The 22,609-nt window shown below is 27.7% G+C and overlaps 1 protein-coding gene across 1 annotated transcript in view; it reads right to left on the bottom strand.

The window, feature by feature from the left end:
* snama (something that sticks like glue) overlaps window positions 1-22,609 on the bottom strand; it is a 133,701-nt gene that overhangs the window by 57,032 nt on the left and 54,060 nt on the right. Inside the window, 1 exon segment of the mRNA XM_067286829.1 lies at window positions 20,883-20,916. Within this exon segment, the coding sequence (XP_067142930.1) occupies window positions 20,883-20,916 (34 nt within the window).

The following is a 22,609-nucleotide window of genomic DNA, read 5'->3' as shown; positions in this document are numbered from 1 at the left end:
TACCTGCAAAGCCATAAAAAGTTAGTGAGACATATTTGCATTTATTATTGCTTTGTTCGTTGGAGGAATTTGATTAAATGCAACTTTGTGGTTTCTTGTAAAATTCTTAAAATCAAATTTTTAGTTTTGTTTTGAGATGGTATTTCTTGCCAATAATGTATATTAATTTCTGATTATTATACTGTGTTTCAAATTACAGTAAAATATTTTAAATTAAGTATGTTAAATTTGGCTTAATTTTGCAATCTCATCAAATTTATTAATTAAAACATTTGAGAGAGATAGAGGAATGAGGCTATTAAAGAAAATTATAGATGCATAGTGAGATTTCACATGTATTCCATAGCTGTTTGCTATTTCATGGAAACAGCAAACTTTGTAAAACTAAATATTAAGAAAAAAAGTAAGTTAAAATATTTTTCTACTTCAAAATACCATATTTACTCGCATATAAGACTAAGTGTAACTTTAAAGATCAAAATAAAGAAAATTAGATTTATTAATACAATTGTAATTTTATTTCGTTTTATTACAAGTGAAATATCAAATAAACGTAAATGCACACAATGTCCCGCAAAAATTACTGGCATTTTAAACTTTAAGGAAAAATCTTGTAAAATCAACTACATAATTTGTTCATGTAAAACTGGACAACCGAGAACTTTTTTTTTTGCTAATTCTTAACAGTCGAATCCACTCTCTGTCAATTACACTGATGAGTTTCTCCAAATTCTGATTTCTGAATAATCATCTATTTTCACGTGGGAAGGAATTAAAACTTATATCGGGCTCCAGTGTGATTTTGGAATTTCAATCAGGAATTCAATTTAAAAGCTTTGTTTTTCCTATTGCTATTCATCTTTACTCCTGACAATATACAAGAACAATTCAAACAACCCAGATAAAATACTTATGTTTTAAAATACAGTACAAGAGCATCTGGTAAAAAAATGCAAATACACAGTTGACAAAAATAATTTGCAAAACACACAGAATCATTTGTTCGCATGTTTAAGACGACCTAGGAATTTGAAGCTGTGATAAATGAATAAGAACCTCGTCTTATATGCAAGTAAATATGGTACTATACCTATTACAGATATAGATTCCAAAACTAAAAGAAATTCTTCAGTCACTATTTTTTTTTTAAATAAATTATTTGAGTATATATGTAATTCAATAAAACTTTTACAAATAATATTGTGGTCCAAATTAATATCATAATAAAAAATTGAAAAAATAATGGCTTGAAACAACTTTTCACAGTTTAATCAAGTAATGATAACCTAATCTGAAACTTAACAGAGGGAGGAAAAGTCAAATATTTTTAGAAACAATAACATGAATTTAAACATTTTGATTTTCAGATAATAAAATTTTAATTTAATAAATAACAATTCTTTTTCCAATGCAGATTAATTTGACTAAATTTTGAGAATGTTTGAATAGGAAAAAGTTTAATTACTGTATTTTCTGAAGTTGTAGAAAACATTTTTTTTTTTAATTTTTGCTAGAGTGGGAAACATTAAGATCAAAAATTTTCTGAACTACATTCTAACTACAGTTTACTTATAATTCAGGCCTAATTAGATGTATTATGCCAAATTTAAATTGTTGTGTGTAACATCTAGTGTTCATTGGATGCAGTAAAATTATGTCATTTTGACACATCCTCATATGTTACAAAGTTATGAGAACATAAGCTACTAAATATATCAGTCTTTACAGTTTATTGTTGCATTCTTTTCAGCTGCATTGGTAGAGACAAGTGTTAAACTTTTTTTTCTTGAACAGTTACTAATTTGAATTGCCTCAACATTTGCAGGTAGACCCTAACCTAAGAACAAATACTGTAAATAAACTATCTATATCTATAGTATTTACTGACAGAGCACACTGAGCATATGAAATGACATAATTCATGCCTTAATGATAAAAGGATAATGTTCAACTCATGGAAAACGAGAATATGGTCATTAATGCACTGCCTACCAGTAGATGAGCATTTGAATGCTGCCAGAAAATATAACTTAGAGGCTGACGAAAAATCATGGGAGGTTCTTTCTTGATTTGACAAATGTATTCAAAATTTTGTTAGTCACATGAATAGTTTTATTCACTAAAAGGATTTGACTAGCAGCAAGTGGAAGCTCTGTAAATGGTATATATATTATATAAAGTTGAAACAAGATACAGTCGATCTTGATTATAACAAACGTGGATAGAATGAGCAAAATGCCATAACAATTTTAATTTATGCATAATTCTATGCATTTTCTGATGGCTATAATGAGGGTACTTCACAGATATACTGAGCAAATTTCAGTAGCTACGCAAGTACATGAACATGTTCTAGTAGTAGGAAAGAGTTACTAAATTCTTGGAATAGATAAAACTGAAAAGGTTACTTATTTATGACCACTGGATAATTAGTTTTACAACCTGCATGAATTACAAACCTATTTATCACTTAACTTTCTTTTTGCAGACTGTCCCCTTCTTTCTTCACTAGGTTGAGGCCCTACTCTGCCAATTTACCTAATCATCATTATGGTTGTTTCTAACTAAAGTGTACAATAATTTTACAAACACCTCTATAAAAAAGATATCTACAAAAAAAATGTCTGTTCGTTCACAAAAAATAGAAGTTATTTACAAGTTAGAATGTGGTGCTAAAAATGTCAAAGTGTGTAGAAAGTTTCCTTGTCATCTTTGACAGTATCAACATTATAAAAAAAATAAAGCAATCATCAATGTTAAGATGATCTGTTTCTTTATAAAATTGTGGCATACAGGGCATTAATTAGGAGAGCTTTTACATATTCTTCTACACTCCAAGCTTTTGTGGCCAAATTAACATTTATTAACATTACCGCAACATCACACACAGGCTGATTGAATGTTATCACCAGATACACTCAGGACACACTTAAGTAGTTGACTTAAGAAGGGATAATCAAACCAAGGATGCAGAACAGATCCCTATTACCTTTAACCCGTACTTAAGATCGGTATGTGCCAAAATTGCCAGGAAACAGTGCATCCGTATCGCTTTCAGGAGGTGTCTGACTATTTTTGACATACTTCATAATGGGAATGACCCACCCAACCCAAACAGACTCTCAGGCATGTACAGTGCATTAGAGATAACAGATGCGATAGGAACCTGGTATACATTGGGTCAATTAAGCACTCCATGAGAAAGCAAAAGCATATCACGGATATACAACATGCATGAACTACCGTGGTCCTCTCTACATACACTGTTGATCCTGACATTGTAGTGGACTTCAACCAGGCCAAACTTATCCTTGCTTTGCTCCCCATGGAACACCTCAGATGGTTGTAGGCCATGAGGATATTTAAATCTAATTTTACATCAATGCATATAAATAATGAGGAGGAGATGGTTTTGTCGATGGCCTGGCAAGTGTTAATTGATAATACGATTTAAACATTCATCGAGTCATTGTTGGGTAACAGAATGCACAGGCACGACATGGTTTCTTTAATTTTCTTCTTGTAATTCAAATGCTTGTTTGAGTTTTATGGCATTCCATCGGGTAACCATTATTCACCTGAAGAACAACTCTGGTGGAGTTTGAAAATGTGCGTGTTAAAAAAATTTTTTGTTTTGAGCACATTGGTTATCAATTCTGGGTACATTATTCATCAATTTTAAGATTTGTAGATAAAAAGACTAACTGAAATTGAGCATATTATTAATTAGTATTATCTTTATTTACAAAAAAATAAATTGTTCAATATTAATTATATTGTAGTTTATATAAATATTAATAAAAATATAGTATAATATAATTACATTTTTTTTAATCAACTTATTTAGAATTAAAAATTAAAACAGATTTCACTAATTATCAGTGGTGTAGCTACAAATTTTGCTGCCCATGGGGTACCCCTAAGCATTTACATCCAAAGTAGCCACCCATTCTCCCCTAGTTACATCACCGTTCTTCACAGATACAATGAGCAACAGTTATAACATGGAAATCTTGCCCTCCCCTAACCAAGTTTGACTGTATTTTTTGATAAACAATTAAACAGCACATTTGTGTGTTAACAATATACAGGTATCCTTTGTATAATACAGCAGTTACATTCCAAAAAAGTGACACATGCAAATCCATGCTAAACAAAACAAAGGACTAATACAAAAGATGGGGTTAAGTTCCAAAAGTTAACAAAAATATATTATTCTTTTTCATTACTAAGAGAAGTATGTTTATTAAAGAAATCAATAATTTATTTCCAATCAATTAACTAACAATCACAATTAAAAGTACTGTATTACAAGTTAATAATTTTAGTTATTGAGGGAGTTTTCTTTTTACAAAGCATTGTGTCATCTGAGCTTTTTTGGTAATCTTGATTGATCAGAAATATCAGCAACATCTTCATTTTTTTTTAATTTTTACCATAAAATTTTTTTATGTATGGTAAAATAAAAATATGTTATCAATCAAAAATTTGTTCTAATGGGTTGTGTTTGTTCAACTGAAGACCGAGCAATTTTCCCATAAAATTTGTTTTCAAATACCAAATTGTTCAAGTTGGGAACAGTTCAAATACCAAGATACTGCTGTATTTCACTTGTCATTTTTATGAATGATTATTTACCTGATTAAAAAAAGTTTAACAATACTTACCAAAATGTTTAAATAAAGTTTACTAAATATGAAGATTAATCTATAAAAACAAAATACAGTGACAGTGTTATTGCTCTCAGATTTTAGCCTTTAATAATGACATCTGGTTGATTTGAAAGCTAGGACAAGGAGGAAAAAAAATTGCACTATCAGTTTTCATTAAACCTGATGAAAGACACAAAACAAATTGAAAATTTCAATATCCTAAAAATGAGCAAATTTAAGACAACACGCATGATCACTTGAATGACAAAAACATTGAATAATTAAATTTGCATTTAAAAGTTCTGAAATTTTGTTTGGAGAATTTCACAAATTCTCAAATCATGTTAGACCAAAACTGGAAATCGTGTTGTACAAGAGATTTCCCCAATTTTCAACCCATGTTATACAAAGGATCCCTTAAACAACATACTACATAAGTGAAATGTATGCAAAAATTTTAGGAGAACTAAATATCGTATTTACTCACATATAGGACAAGGTATGACTTTAAAGATCAAAATCAAAACAATTAGATTTATTAATACAATTCTAATTTTATTTCATTTTATCACAAATAAAATATCAAATGCATGTAAATGCACACATGTCCTGCAAAAATTTCTGGCATTTTAAAGTTTAAGGAAAAATTTTGTAAAATCGACAACATAATTTGTTCATGTAAAGCTGGACAATTGGGAATCTTTCTTGCCAATTCATAACAGTTGAATCCACTCTGTCAATTACACTTGAGTCTCTCCAAATAATCATCTGTTTTCATCTGGGAACAAATTAAAATATATATATAATCAAGCTCCCATGTGATTTTGGAATTCAATTCAAATGCTTTGCTTTTCCTATTGCTATTCATTTTACTCCTTACAATACACATGAACAATCCAAACAACCCAGACAAAATACTTTTTTTTTTAAACATGAGGGTGAGAATCCAGTAAAAATGCAAATATGCAGTTGACAAAAATTATTGAAAAAATGCAAAGAATCCTTCGCTCGCACATATAGGATGACCTAGGTTTTCGAAGCAGTAAAAAATGAATAGAAACCTTATCTTATATGTGAGTAAATACGGTGATAGTCAAAAACAAACTGATATGATTTCTATTGCTAAAAGAATTTCCCTACTCGATGCACTACATTATTTGGGAATGTTGCAAGACAAAGTTAAAAGACCAGATAATAAAAAATAGGCACAGAAACTTCTGAAAATGAAGTTGTAACTGTTGAATAGGAGATCAATAATACAACTTCAGAAGATATGACAAAAGAAAAGTTTAAAAACTAGTTGGTAATTGACAAGGAAATTCCAATGTCTGTTATATCATCAGAAATATGCCAAACTTGTTACTGAAGAAAGTCCTAAACAATAATCTAATGAAACTTAAAAAAATCAAAAGGAATTTGACAAAAAGCTTATACTCCCAATCACTTGCAATGCAAAAAGCCAAAATTTGGTCCATTTTTGTTCTATTTTATATTATAAGCAAACAAGTTACTTTACATTAAAAGTTAGCTTATTAAAATAATAATAAACTAAATAAATCTCAAAATATTAATGTAAATAAAGCCATAATAAAAACTATCATAATTTTGTGTGAATACTTATGGGTTGTATGTTTAAAAAAGTGTGGATTATGCTATAGGGTGGGTTATTTGACACTTAATTTATCCAACAGTTTTCCTTTTGTTTAACCTTTTACAAGGTTAAAAAAGAATGTCTTTAAAAGAATGAAAAATTTTATGCCCATAGACATTCAATAGTTATTATTTTTCTTGAAACTACCAAAAGGGACATTGAAGTACACCTAGCTTTCAGTTCTCTCTCATTCATTTGCTATGTGTTAATCCATACTTTAATACATATCATTAAACACACTTACTTGAACTTTTATCTTAAAAGCTGATAAAGATCCAATTATTCCTCTTCTATATATTACAACACTCAAAAAACTACTTAAAAGTCAATTGTCATTTAATCCATGTTAGTTCTTCACAGTGAATTAGCTAAATGATCAGTTTTGACATTTATCATCATCAAAAAAATTAAAATAGATAATATATGAAATTTGAAAGTCGTTTTTGTATTTATTTCTATTACTATTATTATATTTTGTAATTATTATTTCATAAATAAACTAGAAATAAAGTAAAACAGTAACAAAAATTTGTCATTAGGTGGCCATTTTGCATTTTTATCATTTAATGAAGTTTTGGCAGTTCCATCTCAAATATTCCAGGTTTTGTCTCATTTCTTTATGATTATGTCTGCAGTAAACTGCTATTTGGGGGAAAAACAAAGCTTAAGATGATATCTTCTAAGATGCAAACTGGTGTTAACAGCTTTTGGAGATATGGGATATACTGTACAATGGTGCAGGTTAAATGCAGAAAATTAATCTTACGTCATATTTCTGTGGTTCTTATTAATAAATAAAGTTTATTTTTAAACCATTCATTTTCAATATCAAATAGAAAAAGATTGTGTAAAATTCTTTATTGAACTGTATTGAGGTTAGCAAAAGTATAATCTCAGAATAAATGTATGAAATTACTCCAGTCATGAACAACTTGTGGCCTGCAGGCTTTGATTTTTTCTTGTTTACTGCCTTCTGCCATTATGCAACCCTAATTAAGCTGATATTCATCATGAAAAACATTCAAACTAAACTTAACCAGAGAAAAGATGACAATAAATTATATATTGCTAGTTTGCATATCGTTAATGCACATATTTCAGTACCTAGTTTAATGGTGCTTATAGAATATGTTGGTACTTGGCAGGCTTAAAGTCTGCAATTCTAAGAAAAAATGTATGTGGCCCCTCAAGAAGTCTACAAAATTTCTTTGCAACATTTGCAAACCTAGAAAAGGTTACACACCATTATATTATTTTATTTGTACTTTTATAGGGATTCTAATGAGTCATAACTGATACTAATTTGTTATATTAATTTATTTACCATATTATAAATGTTTAATTTTTTACATGAAAGAAAATTTCTATAAATTTTAAAAACAAATCTATCATAAGAAACATTACTTTTATATAAATATTTAAATTAGTCTATAGTATAACTACCCAATTTTACAAAAACATTATTATTTTAAAAATGAGATAATTGAACATCCTCTGAAACTAACTTCATCATTCCCATAACATTTTAGTTTCCATTAGCTGATACTAATTTAATTGCCTAACATTCAAAACAAAATAATAATTAGTCAAAGGAGACATTTACAACCATACAGCAGCAGCTATAACATGAAAGTTAAATTCACATAGTAAACACTGTAAAACAGTATAAGGCAGCAGTGAGACTAACTCAAATCTATACAAATAATAAAAAGTTGAATTTATTATTATTTGTAGAATCCACTTATTGTAATTACTTTGGCATTAATCTAGAATAATGATGATGGCTTTGATGTATGATAACATTAAGTGGGATAAATAAAAAATGCAATTAGTGAAAATGTTCATGATGTGTTAACAACAAAACTGTATAACTTGGAAGATTTATTAGTATTCATTCAGGATTTAAATGAAGTGATTGTATTTTCTCAATTCCAAAATATATCTTTTTGGACTTTTCTTGTCTTCAAAATTGGAAGGCACATTAGAATTGGGCACAAAGTCAATATAATGCAAATTTGTTTGTATTATTTACTCCTCATTCTACTTGACAATTTACAAGTTTATGTCATCAGTATAGACTTAGTGTTTCTTCCAGTAGTTCAGTTTAAATTTTGGATATTCTACAATTGAAATTATTTTGCAACAATTCATATCAGGGAGCAGCTAAAAAATCTACATGTACCAGCACATATTTCTAGTATGTGTAAAGATATTTCAGTGCGATATACTATTTATCTGGAAAATTTTACGCTGGCACATACCAATGCAAAATCTCTTAAAACATCTAAATTATGTAATTTTAACTGTGATTCTGTGTTAGTTCTATATTTGATAATGGAATAAGTTGTAAATGAATATATTGAGAAATGTGAACATTGTGAAGCAATGTAAACATGACAATAAACATTTTTCAAAAATGCATTTATTGCTGTTTAAATACATTAACTTAATGCAGCTGTGTGTTTGGTGATATAGCACACACATTAACTGTATATTTGCAAGCTGACCTTTTTGGATTTTGACATCTGAAAAATTGTGTGTACGTCAGAATCAAGAAAACATGGCAAATGCTAGGAATTTGAATTACTGCATTATTCTGAATATTGAATTACTGTTTAAAGCAAGCCTGGCCAACCCAAATTGTTTCGCAGGCCACTTTGATCACACGTAACATTATGGTAGGCCACAATTTAGGCAAACATGCTTTTAAAAAAATAAAACAAATACAAAATGAATAAGATTTTATTGTTATACCAAGAGTTCGTACTCGGACTTGTACATTATAACAATGACACACAAATTTTCATTTATTTAATTGTTTTGGTATACACATAACGGGAAACAAAAGTTTTAATGGATATATAATATCGCTTAGCGGGCCACACAATTTAACGTAACGGGCTGCATGCGGCTCGTGGGCTGGCCAGGCCTGGTTTAAGGCATTGAGTTAAGATCAACATCATCATTCTTAAATATGCATTACCCAACCATATTAAAGCTAATTGCATAGAAAGACAGCTTAAAATGCCAATTTATATGAAGCTAATAGTGACTATAAAACTGATTTCAATAAGCAAAATTTTATTAGTGTATTTTAACTTGCTTGTTTCAGAATATAACTAATTCTGGTAGCATTATGAGAATTCATAAAACTTGATATCATGTTATAAATTACAAGGATTAAACTGCTATTTTTAGGTAACAAAATTATTTATTTACTTATTCAGAAAGGCTTTAACAAACCAATTTTAAAATTTTTAAAAAATTTGAAATCTATATTCTACTCATTTTTTTGTTTTCATGATTACCTAAATATGGCCAAGTAAATGACCAAAAGTGTTACTATATAAATACATAACAGCTTAATCATAATGTTTCTGATAAGATTAGATGATTTATAAAAACATTCATAATTAAAGTAAGTAGATTCTACTATATATAAAAATATTTATATATATTTAAGACAATAATAATAGAACACTACTTAGGATACTAATATAAAAAATATGCCTGCAAGGTGATTCATTTTAATCAATCCATTGGAATAACTCAAAAAAAAAATTTCACTAAACTAAACATGTTAGATTTCAAAAGGGTTACAAGTTGATAGTATCAGTTTCATTATAGATGATGATAGAATCAGTGAAAACATCAACTTCACTTTCTTAAATGGGAACACCAACTTTTATTGCATATTATGATTCTACATAAAAAACAAGCAAACTTTTTATCTGAAACAATTTTTCTAAAAAACTCATGCCATACCATGCATGCCATCTATAAATATATGCAAAGTTCATTGAAAAAAAGAACTGATACAAAAACTCATGTCACAATCTGTTAAATCCAACAAAAGCTTGTTATAAAGAGATGATAATCCACTGCTCTTGCTGTTTACGCCAGTGATCCGGCTTTTAACCAGGCGAGGGTCATCCTAACCTCACCACGCACAGAACATCTAAGGTGGTTGGAGGCCATTTGTATCTATAGATCTAGCCTGACTGACAGATGATCATCTTAGTTGATTTTTAAAATTTTTCTTCAAACTCAGCTCAAGATCATCCTAAATTTTTTCAATACTGTATATTTTTCATGTTAATTAAATTTTAGCAGTGCACTTAATTAACATGAGTCTCCTTGCTTTCAGTTTTCTTGCAAACGACGTTCAGATATCTTCATTTTTCTGAATGCATAAATCAATTCTCTGCTAAAATGTCTCATCATTTTTAGCATAACATTCTATAGTATATTTGTACAAGCTGTCCAATTCTCCTGATCATATCTTCTCTAGTTGTTGATTCCCATTCATAGGCAACATTTCTTAAATATCTCCACAAATAAAAGTCAAGTCTGACAATCTTCAGGGTGATCATACTGATCTACATTATTTTTCTTCCTTTTTCTCAATGAACATCACAAATAACCACAAATGTATAAGCATGTATGGTTCAAAGTTCAAACACTCGTAACTTCTGATAAGTTTGTCTGTTGGAAAAAAAATTTGTTTACTTTTTAAGCAGAACCATAATAGACAATAAAAAAATGAGGGTTTCCATTTAAGAAAATAGAGTTGGCCTGTTTCACTAATTGTAGTACCATTGGTAATGAAATTGATAGTGTCATCTTGTGGTCCTCTTGAAGTTTAACACTTTTGATTTAATGAATTTTTTGCAAGATGCATATTTTTTAAGTTATTCCAGTGGATTGATTAAATAAAACACTGTATAAAAATGTTAAAATAACTATAAAAACAAACACACTGAATTATTATATAATGAAAACATGAAAATATCAAAAGCATTTGGCAATCAATGTGTACTTTGCCTGGTAAAACAGGCTTTAATACAGCTGGATAAGTAAAGCAAAACATAGTCCTTTTCAAATGAAATGGCCAATGACATTGTCTAGTTTATTCAGTTATTTTAAAGCCATTTTACCAAACCGTGTACCCAATGTTTATACTTTGTTTTCTGCTTGTTAAGAAGAAAAATTTGTTGTTTTCTTATAGAATGATGCCTTTTGATTTTCCATTTCTCACAATAAGAACATATTGTTTTTATATTATCAACATCTTTTTTGAACCTGCAGAATGCATAAGTGAAAATTAAAGTAACTCCCAAACAACAATCTCTATTGAAATTCAACTAAAACAAACATATATGCCCAAATGTTCAAATCTCTTATGTAATAAATTAGGAACAATAAATTCTGTTAAAAAACTAACAATTTTGCATTTAAAAATGTATTTTAATATAAATAAAATTAATAATAGAAGAAATCATCTGATACTATGACAAAAAAATTCAAATACTATAGTGCAATGGACTATCTATTAAAATGAAGTAACTTAAGGTTTTAGTGTATTGGAGCTGCCAGAGGGCATCATAGTAAAGTAACATAAGGAACATCACAGCAAATAAATTATTTTTACTGTTACAAAGATGTAATGTGCTGTTACCATATTCTCATGTAAATAACAATAGGTTATTTATATGCCTAGAGATCATTACTAAATTGTCAACAAAGAAAGGGTAGTGTGACTAAAAAAATCAAATACAGGTATCCCTTGATTAATGCAATTAATTAATCCCAAATGCTACTACGTATATTAAAATTGTGTTAATCAAATACAGTGGTACCTCAGTACTCAACTAAACAATCACTACCCACTATAACAAATTTTCAGTTAATAAAAAATGTATTTATTTCAATTCCGTCATTTGTAAGGAAAATTTTCTGCGATAAAAATGCTTAACAAATTTTAAATTAGCTTTTGCAGTAACTATAGCTGAACTAACAAACCTTCAAAAAATTGTATCTGAATTTGAATTTTGGAAAAGAAACACAGTAGAGAGTCGTTTATCCAAATCAATTGGAGTCTGGGGTTGTTTGGATAACTGATTTTTCAGATAACCGATTATGTACGAAAAAATATATTAACCCGTCTGATGTTGAAATTTTTCTCTGTTGCGTATTGCTTTGTGTTGAATTTTCGTCAATTTTAAGCCTAACAAAAACTTTAATAATAATTGGGGCTATTGTATCGTTAAAAATTATTTCTTTATTTTGTACAAACAAAATAAATATATTGAAAAATATAAAAACATAAAAATTATACTTTAGAAGTAAATCTAGTATCAAAAAAGTTCGATTCAGCATGACACAGTACAACTGGAAAGCGTTCAGATAACAGACGTTTCGGATAAACGACTCTCTACTGTAACTATGATCACGAACACAGAATCAAAATGCTATTAGTATGATTAAAAACTACAAGAACAGTAAAAGACTAAAATACTATATATTCATATAAGGGCTTTTAAAAAGCTTTACTTTATTAAAAATTTAGTTACTAAAAAAACCTTAAATTTGGGCTGTGCTCATTAGTGAAATCATAGCTGATACTCAAAAATAGCCACTATATGCTCAAGAAGATACATTCAATTTAAGAAATAATTTGGAATATTCAATGTACTAACACTTTTAGAATTATATGAATATTGCCCAACCTCTAAATACTCAAGGTTAAGCTGCCCAATACTAAAGCTTTGTTGATTTTGTATGTATCAAACAAGACTTAATGTAATATTCAATCTGTTAACATTACAAACAGGAATTTTGATAAAGTGTCTTGATAATTCAATTTCAATAATCTGCACCCTTAAAATTGAGGGATGTTACAGTTTTAGATTAATTTTGATAACCAAATGGAAAACAAACTTCATTCTTATACAATAATCAATGAGAAGAAGCTATTGCCTTAAATCTGAATATATGCTTCTATTGATGAGATATCCTTAAGTTATTATCTATCTTAAGTTGCTTTTATACATTTTGTGTATCATATCTAATATAATCAGAAACCTAAGAGCAGAATAAGCAATCAATGTAAATTTTACGTAATGTTGGAAAAAAGTTCCAATGAAATATAAACTTAAATTTTTTTGTTTTTATTTAAAAGCATGGGACTCTCCTAATATAAATGTATTGATGAAAAACAACAGTAACAAAGAATGAAAAAACGCTTTAAAAATGGTAAAGAAGATACAGTATATAATCTTCAAAAATGACTGGAAATAACCTATAGCAGTGAATTGAAGGTAAAAAGTGAGCAATTTATTAGTACATGACTACTGATTGATATTGAGACTAAAAAGATAAATATAAATAAAGAATAAATAACATCCATAATTACCACAGACTTGCAAAGGAAAAAAAGTCAAAATTTCACTATTTGCAGGGTAAGAAAAAACTCACAATCTTGATTTTATATTCAAAGAAATAATAAATTATTACTGAAAATCAATGTTTGTATTTATGTTTTGAATTTATATATTGATGATAATCTTATAACAAATTGGGAATGTTGACACTTCCAATATATATGTGAAATGGGACAAATAAATAAGAATGTTAATCACCAAACAAAAAAAAGTTCAAAATTTGTAAAAACTGTGTAACATAACTAAGTTATCATTCTTCCATTGAAAAGAGATAATCTGTAAGTTTTAATTTTACAAGAGAAATTACCTTATAGCTTAAGAAATCAAAATCCAATTTAACATTTTCAAGGGTGCTACATTCAAAGATCCAAATAAGAAATATTCATTTTAAAATTTATAATAATTAGAACATATAGTACAAACACTCAAAAAATTTTTCAATTCACTTCAAAAAAATTTTTAATTTCAAAGCAATGTTTTGAAATTTAAAATGTTCTATTCATATTTGAATCTAACAATGGGACTAAGGAAGTCTTGAAAAATAATCTTAAGTTTGGATTTTTAACTTCTTAAATTGTATTCTGTAAAGTTTATGCTCAAATTAGTGTTATATGGTAATTTAAAATTGTTAGAAATAAAAATTGTTACTAGTGATTGCTATGTATAGCTATTGAGACATTTATTGAAGAAACTTGGGCAGCCAGATTTGATATAGTCTGATGGGAAAGTGTTACATGACAGTGTATTTTGTTTACACAGTGATCAATAGTAAGATATTTCTGGCTTCATAGTATAGTAATCAGCCATCCTTTTTAAAGCTCATTCTATGGACAGTAAAAAAGTCAATGCATAACAGATCACATGTTGTCATTTTTCCATGTAGAATAAATTGTTTATCTACATTCAAATTATCCAGTATGATAAAGCAACATACATAATTTCAGCAGCAACAATACATAATCAAATGCTAGAAATGCTATTCACAATTTATATGAACTTATTGATATTTTCCATTAACACTGTAGTTAAATTTATTATTAAAGCTTTTCTGTAAATTTTAACTTTATTTTTTTTATGCTACAGTAGAGTGTTGTTTATCTGAAAGCCGATCAACCGAAACGTCGGTTAACCGAAAGCTTTCCAGTTGGACTGTGTGGTGCTAAATCAAACGTTTTTGATACTAGATTAACCTAAACTATAATTTTTTTTGTTTTAATATTTTTCAATATATTTATTTTGTTTGTACAAAATAAAAAAATAATTTTTAACGATACAATAGCCACGATTATTATTATAAAAATTTTTGTTAGGCTTAAAATCGATGAAAATTCAACACAAAGTGACACGCAATGGAGAAAAATTTTAACATGAGTAACATATTTTTTCATACATAATCGGTTATCTGAACAACCCCAGTCTCCAATTGATTCGGATAAACGACACTCTACTGTATTTTCATTTTCACTCAAAGTAAAACTTTAAAGTATAAACATTTTTACTTAAAATTTCTTTATATAAAACAAAACATCTTTACATTAGAATAATTCATATACATTACGTAACATACCGTATTTACTCACATATAAGACAAGGTTTTTATTCATTTTTCACTGCTTCAAAAACCTAGGTCGTCCTAAATGTGGGAACAAAAGATTCTTTGTGTTTTGCAAATAATTTCTGTGAACCGTGTATTTGCATTTTTTACTGGATGCTCACCCTCTGGAGTTTAAAAACAAAAAGTATTTTATTTTACTTAATGAATAGCAATAGAAAAAGCAAAGCTTTTGAATTGAATTTCAAATTGAAATTCCAAATCACATGGGAGCCTGATATAAGTTTTAATTCATTCCCACATGAAAACAGATGATTATTCGGAAATCAGAATTTGGAAGAACTCATAAGTGTAATCGATAGAGAGTGGGGATTCGACTGTTAAGAATTAGCAAAAAAAAAAAAAGGTTTCCAATTATCCAGCTTTACACAAACTATGTTAATTTTACAAGATTTTTCCAAGTTTAACATGCCAGTAATTTTCGCAGGACAATGTGTGCATTAATGCGCACTTGATATTTTATTGGTGATTACACAAAATAAAATTAAAATTGTATTAATAAATCTAATTTTCTTAAATTCGATCTTTAAAGTCACACCTCATCCTACATGAGAGTAAATACGCTATATTGATATATATTCTCCAATAATGTGTGGTAGAGTCAAAAACAAATCAAGCTTTTTTCTTATGACTTATTATGTTAACAGTATAAATATTTACAAAAGAACATTTTAAAATAAGCATTTTCTGCAACTACATACTCCTACAAATGTTCATAACACTTATTAAAACAGTGTTGCAACACATTCTACATTACCTCACGGGAAACAGTCAACTCCTTCAAGCTAAGGTACAGTATATGAACTTTTCATCTTCTGCTGATTTGAATGTGAAACTAATAAAGCTCTCATTTTTGTTAGGACAGGAAAGTCTGCAGGAGCATGGAGATAAATAAGGAAGTTGTTTAAGTACTTATCTATGTGGAAGTATCTATCATTTCACCTAATATTCACAAACTAGGAAAGCATGATGCACAAACCAGTGTTTTGCTTGCCAGAGATGAGACTATTTTCACCATTCATATGCTTGTAGTATAAAACATGATATAATCATCATAATTGTTTAAGTCGATTAAATGTTTCAGAAAGGTTTTATTAAGTTTGATGCAAATCTGATTCACTTCCTTTCGATGCATCATTTCAGAATTCTAACAACATAGACTTACATATTCCAATACTTTGGATGTTTTGTGTTCTAATTCAAACAAGCATCTATGATGTGTCAGACACATGGTAACATATGAGATGATGTTCAAACATGCTTATGTCAAACATTCAGTTTATTTTTTCACTCTACTACAGGAAATCTTTGTTATTTCAAAACTTAAGGGATGAAATAATTGCAACTTGTAATTAGAGAGTTTCATATCTTTCTGCACAATATGTTAAATGCCATTTAAATGTTCGCTTAATAATTTATTAAGCAAACAGAATATGGCTATGTATACAGAATGATTTTTTCATTAATTAGTAATAATAAAAATAAACTGCAGGTAAACAGGATGTGTCTAGTGAGAACCTCACAGGTTGCCAAATATGTTTTATAAAAAGTAATGCAGACTTCCTTGAAATGTAGTCTAAATTATTTTTAAAGTTGCCCAAAAGTAGTAGCTTAGAGTCCTATAAATATCTCAGTCTGCTACTTGTAGCCCAATTTTGTGATCCAAAAACCCAATTGTATTTTATGAAATAAGAGAAAAAAGGGTAGTCCATATGTAAGATGACACCTGAAAATGTGTTACTGTAAAAGCAAAGTCATATTGACCAGATTAGAGTTGTTCTCATCTATTGTTCTCTTATAGCATGAAGGCACTTCAATATAAATGAACAAATTAACATATGCTTATCACAGTTCAGACAGAATTTTCACTTCAAATTACAAAGTAGCCGTACTTCTAACTAATTGAATGTAAATCTCTATATCCCCAGCCAAGACAAAAGTGAAGTTACGAACTAATGGGATTTTGAATTATCTGAGTTCAAATTAATGAGGATTTCCTGTACATATGTAACAACCTTTTTATAGAAAGAGCATAGAACAAAGTGGAAAAAAAACAAGATACTAAATAAAATAAAAATAAAAATCAATTTTAAAGTTTAGTATAAATTTAAGATTATTTTACTTTGTTATATCTTGATATATACATTATTTATGAGAATATATAATGTTTATTGAAACAATGATGACTGGTTAGCATGAAATATATTTCATGAAATCAGTTCAACAAATAACTGCTGAAGATAAATACGAGGTCTGTTCAAAAAGTTCAGAAACTTTTTGAATAGCGCACCTCCAGTTGGTTATTTTTTAGTCAGCTTGGAGGCATTGCGTCTGTGGAAACCTCTTGAGTAACCTCCTTCAATCTGTTTGTTGGTATCTTGTTTTGGTAATTAGTTACGGCCATTTATGTGAAGGAGTGTTTGTGGGGTTCGGCAAAAAATCGGATCCACGGAAATGAGCTCATTGAAGGAACAGCATTCTTCTGTGAAATTGTGTGAAACTCGGGAAGTGCTTCATGGAAACTTTTGAGTTGATTACTGAGGCTTATGGTGAGGGTGGGTGAAAATCCCCCACCCCAAAAAAGCTCAACAAAATTTGCTCAAATGTTAAGGCAACGTTGACTTTTTTTGATGCAAAGGGGGTTGTACATCACGAATACTTACCTACAGGCCAGACAGTCAACACAGACTACTACCTGGAAGTTATGAAACACCTAAGAGACAGAATCAGGCAAAAACGGCCCAAACTTTGGAGGAGCAACAAGTGTTTTTTTCACCACGACAATGCACTGGCTCATTTGTCCCTCAGAACTCATGAGTTTTTGACCAAAAACAAGATCACTGTGCTTCCCCACCCTCCCTATTCACCTGACCTGGCCCTATGCAACATTTTTCTGTTCTCCAAACTAAAAAACCCACTCAAAGAAAAAAGATTTGCCACCATTCCAGAGATAAAGAAAAATTTGATGGAGCAACTTATGAGCATTCCAGAAGAAGCGTTCCAGGACTGTTTCAAAAAGTGGAAACACCATTGGGATAAGTGTATACGTTGGGGAGGAGAATACTTTAAAGGGGACCCTGACCAATAAATTGTAAATGAAGTTTTTTTTTCTGTAATAAATAAGTTGGGGAACTTTTTGAACAGCCCTCGTATAGTCAGTTGCTAATGCCAACTGTTGCCGCAATCACATCATCCTTAAACATAAGGTTTTCATTTCCTAGAGTAGGTTTCATTAGTTTTTCTTCCTATTTTCGAAGGCGAAAAAGTGATCAAAAAGATGCTGATTTCAAGTGTTTATGAATTCAGAAGACTGACACAATAGAAGTAAATACATTACAGCATGAGTATTCAGTTCTTCTAAGATTTGTTTGAACATGTTAAATTAATTATTTATTTTGAAAAGACAAGTAAAAAATTTACTTTATTCATATTTTCTGTTATTTCAGGTCTCATTGCTCTGTATACAATGTGTATTTAATTTTAGTAAAATAATATTCTTGTATTACAATGAATTTTTTTAAACATGTAAAATATTTTTTATATATATATATAATATTCTGATGAATACAATCCGTTACACAGCAGTTTTGTAAAAATTGTTTAAAGTAACATAATCCAAGCTAATGTATATGAAGTAAAGACAAACTAAGGTTTTAATCAAGTGACAAATTCATTTTAAAAGAAAAAAATAAAAATCTTAAATTTGATAACATTTTTTGATGTTATAAAATTTGTGCTGTGCAACCAGGAATAAAATCAAAATTACAAACAACAACAAATAGAAATATTTTAACATTCAATAATTTGAAATATTATTGTCTTACTGGAGAACTATTCCAAATTAATTTTGAAGAAATAAATATGTAGTTATCATTTCACAAAAATGCTCAATCAACCAAAATATACCTACAAAAAGAATCCAAGAACTTTTGGACTTGCTATAAATAAAACACAAAATATATAATTTTTGTATTTTATTTTGATTTTATTCATTTCTAAAGACAGACAATAACTCCAAAAATGTTTACATTGTTTTTGTAAGTACATTTTTTAGCCCAATAAAACATTTTTGTTATTTAAAAAATAACAAAAATGTTTTATTAAATGGATCTTGGACTTTATAAAAGATTTTTTGGAGGGAAATAAATAAAATTTGTGATCAGGGCTGTCAAATTTACTAAATGCAGTGATTTAAAATTTAAAATCAATAAAAAAAAAATTTAATAAATAATAATGAACTTATTTGTCTAAACAGTTTATTTTTCTGACTATAATTTTACTTAGGTCTAATACCTTAGAATATGTTATAGATTTCATTAAAAGAATACTTGTTCATCATCAAATAAGTTAAATGATATTAAAATCAAACATAATAAATTTATAATTGAATTTAGATAAATTTTGTATTTTAATAAATTCAATAACAACAATGTGCTTTAAATAAAATTTGTAAATAGTAGACCTAAAATTTTATTATGTCCTCATTAATTTTTCATTTAATAAAGAATACATTCAGTTTATATTTAATTCTAAGTAATGAATTTTTTATTTTACAAATATACTGAATATTAAAATATTTAAATAATAATAAGTTATCAATTGATGTTAACTATTACAAAACATTAATATTGAAATTATCATAATGAAGAAAAATCATATTAGACATTACATTTAAAAAAAAAAAAAAATTAACACAAATGGATTAAAACAGATTTTTAAGTAAATATATATTAGCTTAGCAGGTTTCTAGCATTTTCTTTTTTAAATTATTTTGAATTCCATAGATTTAGATTAATATAACAATGTCAAATTTTTTAGTTTTATAAAACAGCTTTATTATTATTGTTAAAATGCAAAATGAAAATATTAAGTCTGAACAACTCCAATACATTATTAGTAAAAGTCAAAATGATCTATCATCAAACAAAATGTGTTTCTTCCAAATATAAATGAAGGTAAGACTTTCATTTAAAACTAATTTAGCCTTAACTTATTCCAGCATTATTAAATTCTATATTATCTTCTTAATTATAACTTGTATAAATTCAGTACAATAAAACTAGATAAAAATTTTGTAATAATTAAACTGATATAATATGAAATCTATTTTTACATGTTCTATCCTAACTATTATTTTTCAGAACAAAAAATTATGAAGGGGAGAAGTAATTCAGAAATAAATATTTCTTTATTTAAAACAATTATTTACATCAATTATTAAACTTTCAGTGTAACAAAGGGTTATCAAAATTTACATTTATTAATTCAATTTTCAAATTAATCAGAATGAATCCAATTTATTATTAATTTAATGTTATGTTTTTGTATGTGTACATACAAATTTGTGTATATATTTATATTCTTCTAATACATATATATACACATACATGCTAATGAATTTGATTTTGACCACTTTAATATTCAAGTGTACACACACACACAAACACACAAAATATATATTTATATATTTAACTTGTGCACACTAGAATTTTCCATTTATTGGGAAATAATTATTATTTGACATTTCAACATATATATTATATATATGTATTTATATATAAATATATATATATATGTATATATAAAAATTTTCCAAATGGAATGTTTAAAATGATAGCATTATAAACATTGAAAGTTTTTAAACAGGAAGTGAATTGCTATATGACAAAAAATTTAAAATCACAATATAATAAATAACACTTAAGATAATCAGGTAGATAAACAGATTTCACACTATTACATACGTCCTGAGTTGAAACTTGTATGTCTCCTCTTTCCCTGAAAATGAAAATAACTTTCTTTAAAATATACATACCACTAATATATTACATAAATATATTATATTTATATTATAATATATTTAAAAAATTAATGAAACAAATAATAAAGTTTTTCTATTGAATAGAATAAAGTGCTAAATTATTAACATTTTTGCTACCAAAAGCAATCAGTATGTTAAAATTTAATTGAAAATTCAAATTTTAGTTTACAGTAAATAAATCATTTGTTATAAAAAATAATTTATAACAAAATCAATAATATACAATTGCCAAAAGTTGCTAAAATTAAAAAATTTTCTTAAATTTGTTAGGGCTATTCATCAAAAATAACAATTGCTTTCCTCTTCATGCACACAAATATATGTATTACATTAAAAACAAAATATTCTAAATTAAGAACTGCCTAGTGTAAAAAAACTAAAGAGGGGGGGAAAAAACCAAACAAAATCAAATTAGTTTATAAAATCCAACATAAAAGCTATTTATAAAGATTAAGCAATCTAGTTATTTGATACTCTACTCTATACACATCAGCGGTTCCCAACCAGTGGTCCGCAAGAGCTAAAATATGGTTCGCAAAAGATTTAAAACTTTTATTCATTTTAAATTATTATTTCCACATTGATACAAATTTAATTTAATTTTTACTAAAAATGTTATGTTTTCTATTAAAATAGTACTGTCAAAGCATGTTACTCTTGAGTTTAACGATTACTTATGTTAAAAGTTTTGATTAAAGTTTATTTTTAGATTGACACAGTTTATTTTACTTAAACCTTATGGTCCCTGCTAACAACAATGAAATAAAAGTGGTCCCTGGTCAAAAAAGGTTGGGAACCACTGATATACATACATCAAGTATCAAGTAACCCATGGTTATCACATTTCATAAAAAAATTCTGAAGCATAAACCTGTTCTGATTCAATTCTGTTGATTTTCTTTTATTTACTAACTAAGCAATTTTTATATATCATTGAATTTCAATGCAATTTTTTTAATTAAAAAAATTACATATTTGCTTCTAACAAGGGAAGATCGACATGGTTTTCAAGATTTCAATACCATTTCTGTAGATAAATCTTTCTATGGACTTTATTTAGCAAAAGAAGAAAATGAACTTGTCAAACATTTAAGGAAATCAAAGTTAAAAAAATCCTAAGTGACTTATAAGTTTTGCAGAACCTTTCATAGAAGACTTCATGTTTTGGCACTAGTATGCCTTATGCATAATTGTGAAAGAACTGGTTCAATCTCAATGAGTGAACTTTTTCAAATCAATGCAATATTTATATAAACTAATTGTAAATTATGTGAGTTTATATATTCTGCCTATTTAATTTCTATCAAAAATATGCCAAAAATAACATTTTATTATGTAAAGTGTTTTCTCTGTACTTAAAAGTAAAAAAAGCAAACTTAACTTTTATTTCATTATTTACGTAATATTTTAGAGTTTTAAAGTTATCTGCCCTTCACATAAGTCAGAATGGAAAGAAAAATTGATTTTTTGTGTATTTTTCTACAATATAATTACTTAAGAATTTTATAAAATAATCTAACTCCATTGTTTTAAATAATTAATTTTTGATATATAATATTCTTATAATAAACTTGTTTAGGATATAAAATGACCCCATTTCAAAGGACATGTTGATATTATTAAATCTCTAGCTATTCTGCAAGGAATTCT

The sequence above is a fragment of the Centruroides vittatus genome, unplaced genomic scaffold (assembly GCF_030686945.1).
Source record: "Centruroides vittatus isolate TY-2023 unplaced genomic scaffold, ASM3068694v2 scaffold_386, whole genome shotgun sequence".
Taxonomy (NCBI): Eukaryota; Metazoa; Arthropoda; class Arachnida; order Scorpiones; family Buthidae; genus Centruroides; species Centruroides vittatus.
This window is presented reverse-complemented; position numbering and strand designations above follow the sequence as displayed.